This window comes from Stenella coeruleoalba (genome assembly GCF_951394435.1).
Source record: "Stenella coeruleoalba genome assembly, chromosome: 4".
Taxonomy (NCBI): domain Eukaryota; kingdom Metazoa; phylum Chordata; class Mammalia; order Artiodactyla; family Delphinidae; genus Stenella; species Stenella coeruleoalba.
Genome location: NC_137149.1, coordinates 72,695,172 through 72,708,102, shown reverse-complemented (window position 1 = coordinate 72,708,102; position 12,931 = coordinate 72,695,172). Strand labels below are relative to the sequence as shown.

At 44.5% G+C, this 12,931-nt stretch overlaps 1 protein-coding gene across 2 annotated transcripts in view; it reads left to right on the top strand.

Annotated features, from left to right (window-relative positions):
* Nucleotides 1–12,931, top strand: part of LNX1 (ligand of numb-protein X 1) — a gene marked incomplete at both ends in the record, with an annotated part of 120,348 nt that overhangs the window by 78,223 nt on the left and 29,194 nt on the right. For both annotated transcript variants that reach the window (XM_079920854.1, XM_079920855.1), the window contains 2 exons: nt 1,504–1,706; nt 4,657–5,028. In XM_079920854.1, coding sequence (XP_079776980.1) covers nt 1,504–1,706; nt 4,657–5,028 — 575 coding nt within the window. The remainder of the gene's footprint in view (nt 1–1,503; nt 1,707–4,656; nt 5,029–12,931) is intronic.

Here is a 12,931-nt window from a genome sequence, read left to right as displayed (position 1 = left end):
ATCATGTTCTGCAATACTTAGAAATAATTTTAATTCTTGCTGTATTGTTCCTAGAGAGTTGAGTACTCATCCATGAACTCATAGTTCACTAGGGAAAATGCATTAAGGTCATGGGTTTTGAAAATAGTCAGAAAGAGTGTTTTATGTAGAACCAGGCCTGCAGTTTTGATCTTTCCCGATGACATAATTAAGGGAGAATCATAGGGCAGAGGCAGCTGTCAGCAGCTACAGGAGACAAAAGCATCAGTGCTCTCAACATCCTAACTCGAGCCTCAAGCAACTGCGGAGGAGCTGCAGCTCCCGTCAAACTAGGTGTTACGTGGCCGGCATATCCTGGTGTCCCCCCTGTAGGCTTCTATTCAAGCCGAGGTGGAGGACAGCGCCAGTCGTTGCTGCTGGCTGTGGGTCTGTAGACCAAGTCCCCTGTGGACCCATTGCCGGCTGTGGACCCCTGGCTTCAGGGGACTCTGAGGAAGGTGACAGGAGCTGTCATCAGGAGCCCCGGGTTCTGACCTGGCTCTGAGGACCACCACCTAACTGCCACCTCCAGCCAGTCGTGCCACTTCTCCTCTCCGAGCTCACGCATCCTCCCTTGTGAAACAAAGGTCTGACTGTCACTGTCAAACTACACAGCCTGAGAAGCAATTCTGTGTGTGGGCCCAGCAGGGCGGGGGACCCGTGACAGATTTCAAGGCGAAAGAGTCCTCAGTGAAAAGGTGAAGTTTGGAAACACCAGCCTGGGTCTCTGAACCTCCTTTTGGCTCTGAATCCAGCCATACAAGTGGATCAGGGACGAACCTCTGGATGCCACCAGCTGGGCCTGGGCCTCTTTCCTTGATTGTGAATTAGGCCATTTGACTTCCCTTTACTGACAACAGGGTAGAGAGGACTGATTCACTAAGCCTGAAAAGCAGGTCCTCCCAGGAGGAGATCTTCAAAATGATCAAAAAGAGCAAAACAGGCTTGTTCTGTTTTGCCCCTTGATTAGTAAGTGATCAAACTGCAGCCCTTTGCATAATGACTGTTCGTTCATTCCTCTTCATTCGGTAAACATAGGCTGAAGTCTCCTGTGTACAGAGATCTGTGCACAGAACTACAAAACAGCCAGAAATTATGTCCTCAAGGATCTTAGAGTCCAGTGGTGGGTATAAGAAATGGGCATGAATAATAATAGTAATAATAATAATAGAAGGCTCGGTGCCATGAGAAATAAAGCTTTATGGGAAATGGGAAGTTTAGAGAGAGCAGGGGGAAAGGGATCAGGGTAGAGTTTAATTGGAAGGGATCATTTCATGCAGGCCTTGAAGGAAAAGTTGGGTTTAGGCCTAGAATGGAAAACATTCCAGGCAGAGAAACTTATGCTGGCACAGAGGCAGGAAGATGGAAAACATGTACAAGGAACAATGAATAGTTTAGTTTGGCTGGAACCAAAGTTTGGCAAGAAAAGGAGTGGTTGGAAATGTCCGTTGGGGGGGTGTCTTAAATAAACATTGTCCATTTTAGTCTTTCCAAGGTTGTATCACCTGATTCCATATGGTGAAATTACCAGAGTCAAGATCAACCGAGCGGATCCCAATGAAAACCTCTCCATTAGGCTTGTGGGAGGCAATGAAACCCCGCTGGTCCACATCATTATCCAGCACATTTATCGTGATGGGGTGATTGCCAGAGACGGCCGGCTACTGCCAGGAGACATCATCCTAAAGGTAGAGACCACGGCTGTGGAGCCATGAAGAGGGTCTTAGCAAAAGTCACTTCAGAGCAAATCGGTGGGTGGGTGGGTGGATGGATGGATGGACGGACGGGCGGACGGACAGGCTGACGGACAGGCGGACGGACGCATGCGTAAAGCACTAACGTAAATGTGGAGCCGTCACTTTCCATAGTTCTTATGTTGATATGGCTCTTCATACAAGATTTGTAATCTGAGATAGGTCCCTAACCCTTCTGTCTTTCTTGTATTTTTTTTTTTTTTTTGGCCCTGCCACACAGCATGCGGGATCTTAGTTCCCCGACCAGGTGCCCCCTCCACGGGCAGTATGGAGTCCTAACCACCGGACCACCAGGGAATTCCCATTCTCGTTCTTTTGATCTCTTTCTCTCTCTATAAATACTGTCTCTGTATCATGTATCTTTTTTTTTTTTTTTTTTGCGGTACGCGGGCCTCTCACTGTTGTGGCCTCTCCCGCTGCGGAGCACAGGCTCCAGACGCGCAGGCTCAGCGGCCGTGGCTCACGGGCCCCGCCGCTCCACGCCACGTGGGATCCTCCCGGACCAGGGCACGAACCCGTGTCCCCTGCATCGGCAGGCGGACTCTCAACCACTGCGCCACCAGGGAAGACCCTCTGCATCATTTTGTCTCTGTGTTCCCCTCCTTCCTCTGCCTTCTGCTATCTTCCCCCTCCCTTTTCTCTACCTCTGCGTTCTTCTCTCTTCCTTTTCCTCCTCCCTCCTCTCTCTTCCTCTCTCACCCTTTCCTCCCACTTTAAGTAGCACTAACATAAAACAATATAAAACCGAAGCCTATATCTTCTTAAATTGTTTTTAGAGCAGATAAATGGAACATTTTATATTTTACTTAATCACTTACATTCACACACCCCTCTAAAGTAAATTTCCTAGAGCTTAATGGCCCTTCACACACACGCACGCACACACATCCCTAAGCTATTCTGCCAACCCACAGACATTCCAGGGGAGACAGGTGGTGGAAGAGAACACGTGGGGCATTACTGTCCTCTGAGGCTTGACTGAGGGGAAGGATGCTAGGGAGGAATTTTCAGAAGAAGAGAAAGGATAAAGGAAGAGTTGTTTATCAGACAGAAGTCCAACATGTGCCAAAAGTGATAAGAAAAAATCCCTGCCTTGGTCATATATTTCCTGTCTGAAACTCAGATGACAGTTTCATCCCATCCCTTCTGGGTTGCTGAGGGGCCAGCTCCTGATACATCATGCGCTGGTTCTCTGGCAAAGAAATTCTTATTGTTTGGAATAAGAGGAGAAAGAATTTAAAGCAGTTATTGTAGAAACACTGATGTTCTCACTGGCCTCCGAGGTGGAGTACGAGGCAGGGCCCGTCAACCGCAAGGGACGGTCAGCCGTGCAATCAGCGACACTCTGCATGGCTTCCTCCCAGTTCTGCGGAAACTATGCTGCCTGGAACGGTTGCCTAAGGAAAACCTTTTTGATTCTTGTGACCTTCAACTGGCACTTGCAAGCAAAAGAGGTGCCAGGAGTATTTAGCAGGCGACCCTGACTTTCTTTTGGCCTCGGTGTGATGGAGAAAACCAGACCCGGGATAAGGTGTCAGAGCAGAGCCAGGTCTTTGAGCTCACCTGTGCTTGGACAGAGGTGATGAGCCTTGTCCGAGCACGAGGGAGCCTCCGTCCATCCCTGGAGATGGAACAGAGGACTAGCGATGGCACGCTGCAGGCAGGCCCATGAAATCTCATTCCAAGATTCTTCTAACTGTTGGCTGCAAGTACAGGAAATCTTACCAAACCATAGAAATTCAAGAAGGTTGTTTCTCTTCTGTGAGGCCTCCTTCCTTAAGCACAGAGTGTAGTGCTGCTGTGAAATTATTTTCTTCCCAGGCAGTGACCAGCACTGAGATCTGAAGCCTTCAGGCTGGGCCTGCCTAGAGTAATTAAAACCAGAAAGCCCCATGCAGCATCAGCCCTGAAGATCATTAGCGAGGCACAAATGAGTGGGCCAAGCTGGAGGACATTTAAGCAGCCTAATAACGTGATCCAGCCTTTCAATAAAAGAGCCGAGAAGCTTCCATTCACATCCGTTTGTTTGAAACTGTAGAGATTTTTTTTCTCTCCTTTGCTGAGAACATGGGCAAAAGACCTTGTAGGTGAACACCTGGAGACTTGACACACACACACACACACACACACAGACACACACACACACACACTTGCCAACACTCAAATATTTTCATGTACACACACATTCCCTCCCTCCCTCCCTCCCCCCTCCCTCCCTCCCTCCCTCCCTCCCTCCCTCCCTCCCTCCCTCCCTCCCTCCCTCTCTCTCTCTCTCTCTCTCTCTCTCTCTCTCTCTCTCTCTCTCTCTCTCTCTCTTTCTGTCTCTCTCTCTCTCTCACACACACACACACACACACACACACACACACACACACACACACACAGTAGTGGGGCCTGGAAGTTCCAGTACAGGTGATCCAGGGAGAAAAATTCATCTGGAGATGTTTGGAAAGAAAATGCCAACTCAGTTTGATTTAAACAGCAGTTTAATGTAATCATTAATCAGAAATTTTCTTTTCTTCTTTTGCCTTTTCCCACTTTGTCTTCCTTTTCCTCCCCCCTTCAGCTGAAAAATAAGTTTAGCAAGCAACAGAAAGGAGGGTTAGGACTATATAAATACATTCAAGGGCCTGTGTAAGGACAAGACTGAAGAAAGATGGTGTCTGCTGAGAGAGTTGAAAAGGTGTGCGGCTAAGACTCAGGGAAACCGGGTTACAGGTTCTGTTGGAAGATGGGGGTATCTGGACGGAGAAGAAGGTGATAGAGCAGAGTGGTCCTTCAGGAAGGGCCCCAGGGAGTCTGTGGGCTGGGCCTTTGGGGCAGGTTTGTGGCCGGTGGCGTGGACGGCTCGGTCGCTGCAGATTCTGAGGTCCCCTTGCCCTAGGTCAACGGGATGGACATCGGCAACGTACGGCACAACTATGCCCTGCACCTCCTGCGGCAGCCCTGCCAGGTGCTGTGGCTGACGGTGCTGCGGGAGCAGAAGTTCCGGAGCAGGACTGATGGGCAGCCCCTGGACACCTACGGGCCCCGGGATGACAGTTTCCACGTGATCCTCAACAAAAGCAGCCCGGAGGAGCAGCTTGGAATAAAACTGGTGCGCAAGGTGGACGAGCCTGGGGTGTTTATTTCCAACGTTCTGGATGGTGGCGTGGCAGACCGACACGGTCAGCTGGAGGAGAACGATCGTGTGTTAGCCATCAATGGACATGACCTTCGGTACGGCAGCCCGGAAAGTGCAGCTCATCTGATTCAGGTGGGTCACAGGTCATTACAAGATCCCAGTCAGCAGTTGCCAGCATGATTAGGAACACTTGTCACCCTGACCCACCTACCCTGTTACTACCCCGTGTGACGTACAGTGCCTCCCTTTCGAGGAGCTGAGGGTGGAGGGCCAGGGAGGAATATTACTCCAGCAAATGGTGTGTCCTGGGGTCATGGCCATTCCGTTGGCGTTGCCAGTCATCCAGTCTTGAATGCAGGTAAACACATTGGGCGAGGTGTTGCAACCCCACCGGGTTAAGATCACTCAAGGTCAGCGGGGTTGTGTCATCCCTGTACCTAGTATGATAGTCATAGACTCAGGGCTCACTTAGATGTGTTCTGGACACTTCCAAGACATCTGGTGGTACCAACTCCTGTAAGAAGCTGCACCATGTGCCCTCCAGGGATCCTGTGGACAAGAAACCACTGTAGGATTGGCTAAGGCTGAGCCCTGTCTCCATGGCTGAGTCCGGCCCCCTTCGAAAGCCCAAGGGAACTCGAATATGAACCTAAGGAAGTCCCCCTATAGGAGAGGCATACAAATTATCATTAGTCAGGCAAATAGAGCTCGTGATAGCCTGACATTAGTTCAACCTAATTCACTCTCCTGACAGGCGCGATGTTACCAAGCCCCAGCATGCATCCTGTTGACTTTGGCTGGGTCACCATGAGTTTTTCTTTTTGTTGTTGTTGTTTTTCGTTGAACTATAGTTGATTTACAATGTTGTGTTTCAGGTATACAGCAAAGTGATTCAGTTTTACATAGATATGTATAATGTATTCTTTTTCAGATTCTTTTTCCTTATAGGTTATTACAAAATATTGAGTGTAGTTCCCTGTGCTATACAGTAGATCCTTGTTGGTTATGTATTTTATATATAGTAGTGTGTATATGTCAATCCCAAACTCCTAATTTATCCCTCTCCCACCTTCCCCTTTGGTAACCATAAGTTTCTTTTCTATGTTTGTGGATCTATTTCTGTTTTGTAAATAGGTTTATTTGTATCTTTTTTTTTAGATTTCACATATAAGCAATATCATGATATTCGTCTTTCTCCGTCTGACTTACTTCACTTAGTATGATAATCTCTAGATCCATCCACGTTGCTGCAAATGACTTTTTTTTCATTTTTTTATGGCTGAGTAATATTCCATTGTGTATATGTACCACCTCTTCTTTATCCATTCCTGTGTCAATGGATACTTAGGTTGCTTCCGTGTCTTGGCTATTGTAGACAGTGCTGCAATGAATATTGGGGTGCATGTATCTTTTTGAATTATAGTTCTCTCCAGATATATGCCCAGGAGTGGGATTGTAGGATCATGTGGCAACTCTGTTTAGTTTAAGAAACCTCCACACTCTTCTCCATAGTGGCTTTACCAATTTTCATTTCCACCAACAGTATATATAGGAGGGTTCCCTTTTCTCCACACCCTCTCCAGCATTTATTATTTGTAGACTTTTTGATGATGGCCATTCTGACTGATGTGAGGTGATACCTCATTGTAGTTTTGATTTGCATTTCTCTAATAATTAGTGAGGTTGAACATGTTTTCATGTTCCTGTTGGCCATCTGTATGTCTTCTTCGGAGAAATGTCTATTTAGATCTTCTGCCTATTTTTTGATTGGGTTATTTATTTTTCATCATGAGTTTTTCTAATGTTCTCTGAGCTTCCAGCTTTATTCCTAGAGAGACAGGCTTTGTTCTGGGCTCTTGTATTCTAACCCTTTAATCCACTTCATTTAGCCAAAATGTATTAAGTTTTTGCTGCTTGCCTAGCTCTGGATTAGGTGCAGAGAACAGGGAGATGATGACCTCTTAGGCTGGTCTCCCAAAGGAGTTCACAGTCTAGTAGAGGAGGTGGACTTTTTCTAAATGACTGCCATGTGGTGTGACAGTGTGTAATGGTGAAATTAAGTAGAGTGCTGGTATAGACAAAGGAGAGTGGTTTTTTTTTTTTTTTTTTTTTTTTTTTTTTTTTTTTTTTACTGAGATGGGGTCTAGAAATTCTTCACAGAGGAGGAAAATCTTGAACTGGGGTTTTGATGGATCAGCAGAAGTTCTCTAGGTGCATGAGGCAGGGAGGGTCATTCTAAGGAGACACAACACAAAAGAATGTTTCCCCAAAAGCCAGTTAGGGAAATGGTTAACATCTGGAGAGTGGTATACATTTTAAAAGCAGCAATAGATAAGGCAAGAGTGGTAGGCAAGGGCCAGATCATGTAGAGTTTTACAGGCCATGATAAGGAGCTCAGACCTTACCCCCAAGGCCATGCGGTGTCATTGGAAGGGTTTAAGAAATGAAGTGACATGACTTTCTAGCAAGATCTCTCTAGAGGCAGTGGAGAGCTGACAGGAGAGGGGCAAGACCAGAGGCCTTGTCTTAAGATGCGTTTGCAGTTATCCGGCACATCACGTCAGCTTCCACTTAGTGACTGAAGTATTAATTCTTCAAGTATAGACAGAGTCAGCAGCAGTAGCTGACTGGTCCTTGTACCAAGTTCCATGGAGGATGACATTCAGAAGACAGAGCCTACTCTCAAGGACTTGATCATCTCAGTACAAACACATCTCCCTACCCTTGGGTTCCAGTCATGGAGCTCTTCCAGGTGTCGGCAACTCTTTTCACTGTCGTATGTGTGGTATCTTATCCCTCTCTTTTGAGGAGAACCAAGCAGCGGATGAAATTATTGCCATTTTAAAGGTGGAAAGCCTGAGGCAGAGGGTGCAAGGGGACTTACCCTGCTTCCTCCAGCCACCAGGACAGGAAGTACATGTGGTGCTTTGGTCCCCAAGCTGGGACTTCTGATGGTGCCCCAGTTCCAAGGTGATTCTTAACCTGATGGCCGTCCATCTGCCCTGTGGGGCCTGAGGTCACGCCCTGTGGAGCCGGGGGAGCACAAAACCAGAGTTACAAGAGACATTTCCTTTCTGCACTTTATGCCGTCTATTCCCAAGTTCACATGCCCAGCTCCAACTTCTTTGAACACCACACTTGCATAGACAGCTGCCTGCTTGGTATCTCCATGTGGCTGTCTAAAACGCATCTCAAATTTAATGTCCAAAAGTGAACCCTTGACTTCTCCCCGCTCCACCCCTTTCCAAACCTGCTCTTCCTCTCAGTCTTTCCTCACCTCTAGAAATGGCACCGCCATTTTCTCAGTTACTTGGACCAAAAAGAATCGTTACTCTTCTGCATCCCCAGCCTACAATTCATCTCTCACCAACTCCATGGCTTGGATCAGCCAGGCCACCATTATCTTTGGTCTAGGCCACTGCAAGAACCTCTTAACTGGTCTCCTTGCTTCCATATTCCATGCTCCTCGCCTCTCTCTCGACTCAGCAATTAGAATGACCACTTTACAGAGTCAATTCCACCATGTCGCTTTCTTGCCCTCAGCTCTCTGGCGCTTCCCAAGGCACTCAGATTAAAACTCCAAATCCTTACAGTGACCTGCAAAGCCATGCTAATCTGGTCTTTAGTTGTCTCTGCAACCTCATCTTAAGCAGATGGGGGAGAATTTCTGGTATTCTCCCCCTTGTTTAACCATGCTCAGTCACACTGCCTTCTTGCTATTCCTCAAATATTTTTAAGAACTTTCTCAACTCAAGGCTGGTGTTCTTGCTGTCCCTCTGATCAAAAGACTCTTACAAATGTCTATAGAACTCCTACACTTCACTCAGGTCTCTCCTCAAATGTCACCTCCTCAGAGACACCTTCGCTGACAATCCCACTTAAAGTGGCATCTCCCACCCTCAATTCTCAATTCTGTATCCCCTAATCTTCTTGATCTTCTTTTTTTGGCCATGCCACACGGCTTGTGAGATCTTAGTTCCCCAACCAGGGATCGAACCCATGCCCGCGGCATTGGAAGTGCTAAGTCTTAACCACTGGACCACCAGGGAAGTCCCTAATCTTCTTTACCTTCTACCAACAAATTATTGTATTATTACCTGCCAATCTAGCATAGTATAGTACAATAGAGTATTATATCTCAAGCACTTAGAGATATGCCTGGCAGTAATAGGCACTCAATAAATATTTGAATGAATAAGTTTAGTCAAATTATAAAAATGTATAATTATATATAATTCACACATTAATCCCATCTCATAGGGATATTTTTTGTCAAACCATTTACTGAAGAACAAGCACCAAATCCACTTTTACGTTATTTGTCCCCAAGATAGAACTCTACTTGTTGTCGCCTTGAATTTGCTCAGTGATTATTGGTTGAGCACCTTCTAAGTGCCAAGAGGTGTGTAGTACAACGGTGAACAAGACTGACACAGTCCTGGCCCCTTGGAGCTTGGAATACATTCCCACCTCTCCTCAAATACAATTAAGTCAGCACTGAGCAGGTGGTGTAGCCTGTATGTGCCAATGGGTGAGAACAGGATATAGACAATGTTTTTGAAAATATTAATCCATGGAAAAGGAAAAGCCCTTGGTTTTTTCTTTGTGAAGAAACTGCACTCTAAGCATGATTTTCTTCTCCTTAAAAAGCAGACTCTTGGGTGATCATCAGTTTTTTTTTCCCTGTTACACTTGTCAACTCCCTCTGCAGGTCAGTCAGTGCAGCTCACATTCTGAAGATGATCTGCCAGCTATCCTTCCCAGTAGGTGAAAGAAAAACTCCCTTACTCACGTCACTTGGAAAACTCTTGATTACACGTGACATTCTACTTTTGTAGATTAGTAACAGAAGAGGAAACTATTTTTTCCCTGAGAAAGTTAATTTATGAAATAAAATCTTGCCTAACAGTGGAATTTCCTCAACGATTCTTCTGCTTACCAAACAAAGCCAGTGTGCTTTATAGGCAGAGGAAGAGGAGGGAGAAAAAAAAACAAACGTGGGCAAAACTAGTTGGAAAAGAAATGGAAAAGGTAGAATGCTGGGCAAACTCAGTTAAGCGATCTCAAGCATGAATTTTATTTGTGAGATACTCGTAACACACACCAAGCTGGGGCGATTAAACTAAGTGCCCTTCAAAAGCTGAGACTCAAATTTCCAACCAATCCGTGGCTGCATTGGCCTTGTGTGTCCACTGCATGAATCATATTTGCCTTACAAAGAAATTCCCAAACAACATGTCCTTTTGGTCATGTTTTCTCCCACAGTCCCACACATTCTGCCTTTTTCTACATTATTTCGGGGAAAAGTTATTACAGAGAAGCCACAACTGTCTTAACTTTGACCAGCTTTACATATGTGGAGCCCTAGCCTTGGCTCACTCAGCAGCAGCCCTAAGGGCCAGGCTCCAGAGTTAGACAGATGGAGAGTTGCACTCCTCTCAGAGACAAACGCGATGGAGACAGAAGCTTCAATTATGGGGCAATTGCCTTATTTAGCAACTTAGTACAACTTTATATTTCTCCCTTGTCAATTTAAGCTTTTTGACTAAAATCTCTCTACGAGAGTTGTTGAACTGTCTGGTGTCATACCTAAAATAATAGAACAAAGATATATGGGCCAAAGGTTTGAGACCCTAGGGGGGAAAAAGACATTTCAACATCCCAAACCTGGGAGGTTCCGCATATATCTACGCAATATTCAATATGAGAATGATCTCTGCTGAGAGTTAGGCCTGTTTTGAGATGCTCTCATCTACCTGCAGTTATGGATCAGTGAATTCATATTTAGGAGTTCAAATATATACAGTTAATAAATGAAGAAAGCAATGATGGATTTCAAATTTGAGTATCTCTTTTTTGTACCTTTTTTTCTTAGCCAGCTTCCCAGACTCGATGCAGAAGTTGAAATAATTCAAAGCCATTCGCAGAGGTTGTGATACAAGGGGTTTTTGTTAATACTGGCCTGTGTGATTTTTTTTCCCCTCACATGAATTAATATTTAAATGAGAAGTTACTTCACCAAAGAACAATTGACAAGCAGCTTCTTCAGACTTCTTAAAAGAATGTGATAGGCCTTTAGACAGAGCCAGAAATTAAATAATGGACTACTCCATTGCCTACATTTGTTCTAAATACGTGATTCCAGCTCATGAGTTCTGGGGCAGAACTTTTGTCCCCTGGAGCCAGTAAGAATGGCCAAGAAATAAGACCTGACAGTTCTGTGTGTATGTGTGTGTTTTCTAATAGACTAGCACAGCTAATATAAAATCAAATCCCTATCTAAACAAATTTTCTTAATGCAGTATGGTAGTAAATTTAATGCACATAAGACTAAACAGTTTTTTTTAATTTTAAAAACATTCTCTTGAGCTGAATTCTTAGAGTCCAAATGATTTTTATATAGGGCTCCAAATTCCATGCATTCATGATTAAAGCATGACTTGCAAAACTGTTCAGCCTTTCGACTCAGAATTTTATGAGTGAATCTCCTGCCCAGCTACACTCCAAATAGTAGGAGATCTTGAAACTTCACTACCCTTCTCCAACTCTCATATTCCCCTACATGATTTTGTTCTGTTTTTACCACGGAACAGACTCAGAGTAACTTCCAGATACCATAAAAGAAATGGTGTTTGAGAACTTAGGTCATTCTGCTTACTCAGGAATTAATTTCTTATTTTGAGCTTGTCACTGACATCTGTATGACCCTGTATAAGTCAGACTGTCATCGTTAATTTCTTAGCACTTATAAGATATGCTTCTGGGAACATAAATATGTACCTGGAGCTAAAGTCTAGTGGGAAAAATAGATCAAATTGCTGTCTCAAATCTTCTTTTCTACCCTTGTCAAATCCTAAGGTCCTATTCAGCACTTTTCCTCAAACCCTCCTTAATTTCCCTTTTCCTTTGCGAGATTCTGGTCACCCTTAACTCACTAAAGGAGCTGCTGCCTCTCTAGAGAAGATACAATTCTTTTCAGAATGTACCAGGCTCTGTGTATGCCAGGTGCTAAAGTCTCGGTGGTGAGCAAGTCAACACACACCAGATTTGCTTTCACTAAGCTCATTTTATAGGGACTAGCAACAAACAGCACACCATCAGCTCATCCTAGAGTTGTAATTCTGGAGCCCTAACTTATTGCTTAGTGAGACTTTTTTTTTTTTTTTAACTTTTTTATTCAAGTATAGTTGATTTACAATGTTGTATTAATTTCTGCTGTACAGCAAAGTGATTTAGTTATACATATATTTTTTCATATTCTCTTCCATTATGGTTTATCACAAGATAATGAATATAGTTCCCTGTGCTATACAGTAGAACCTTGTTGTTTATCCATTCTATATATAATAGTTTCCATCTGCTAATCCCAAACTCCCCCGTACCCCCTCCCCCTTGGCAGCCACAAGTCTGTTTTCTGTGTCTGTGAGTCTGTTTCTGTTTTGTAGATAAGTTATTTGTGTCATATTTTTGATTCCACATATAAGTGATATCATGTGATATTTGTCTTTCTGTGTCTGACTTCACTTAGTATGATAATCTCTAGGTCCATCCATGTTGCTGCAAATGGCATTATTTCATTCTTTTTTATGGCTGAGTAATATTCCATTGTATATATATACCACATCTTGTTTATCCATTCATCTGTCGATGGACCCTTAGGTTGCTTCCATGTCTTGGCTATTGTGAATAGTGCTGCTATGAACATAGGGCTGCATGTATCTTTCTGAATTACAGATTTGTCTGGATATATGCCCAGGAGTGGGATTACTGGATCATATGGTAATTCTGTTTTTAGTTTTTTGTGGAACCTCCATACTGTTTTCCACAGTGGCTGCACCAACTTACATTCCCACCAACAGTGCAGGAGGATTTCCTTTTAGTGAGAGAGATTTCTGTTTCTCAAATGTTCTCTTGCTCACTGGCAGGACCGTTAGGCAAGGGTTTTGTTTCTGTACCTCATTGTGCAGTATGTTGCCATGTCAACAGGAATGGCTGACAACTTTGTTATTTTTCTAGCATATCAGTGGGTAACCCT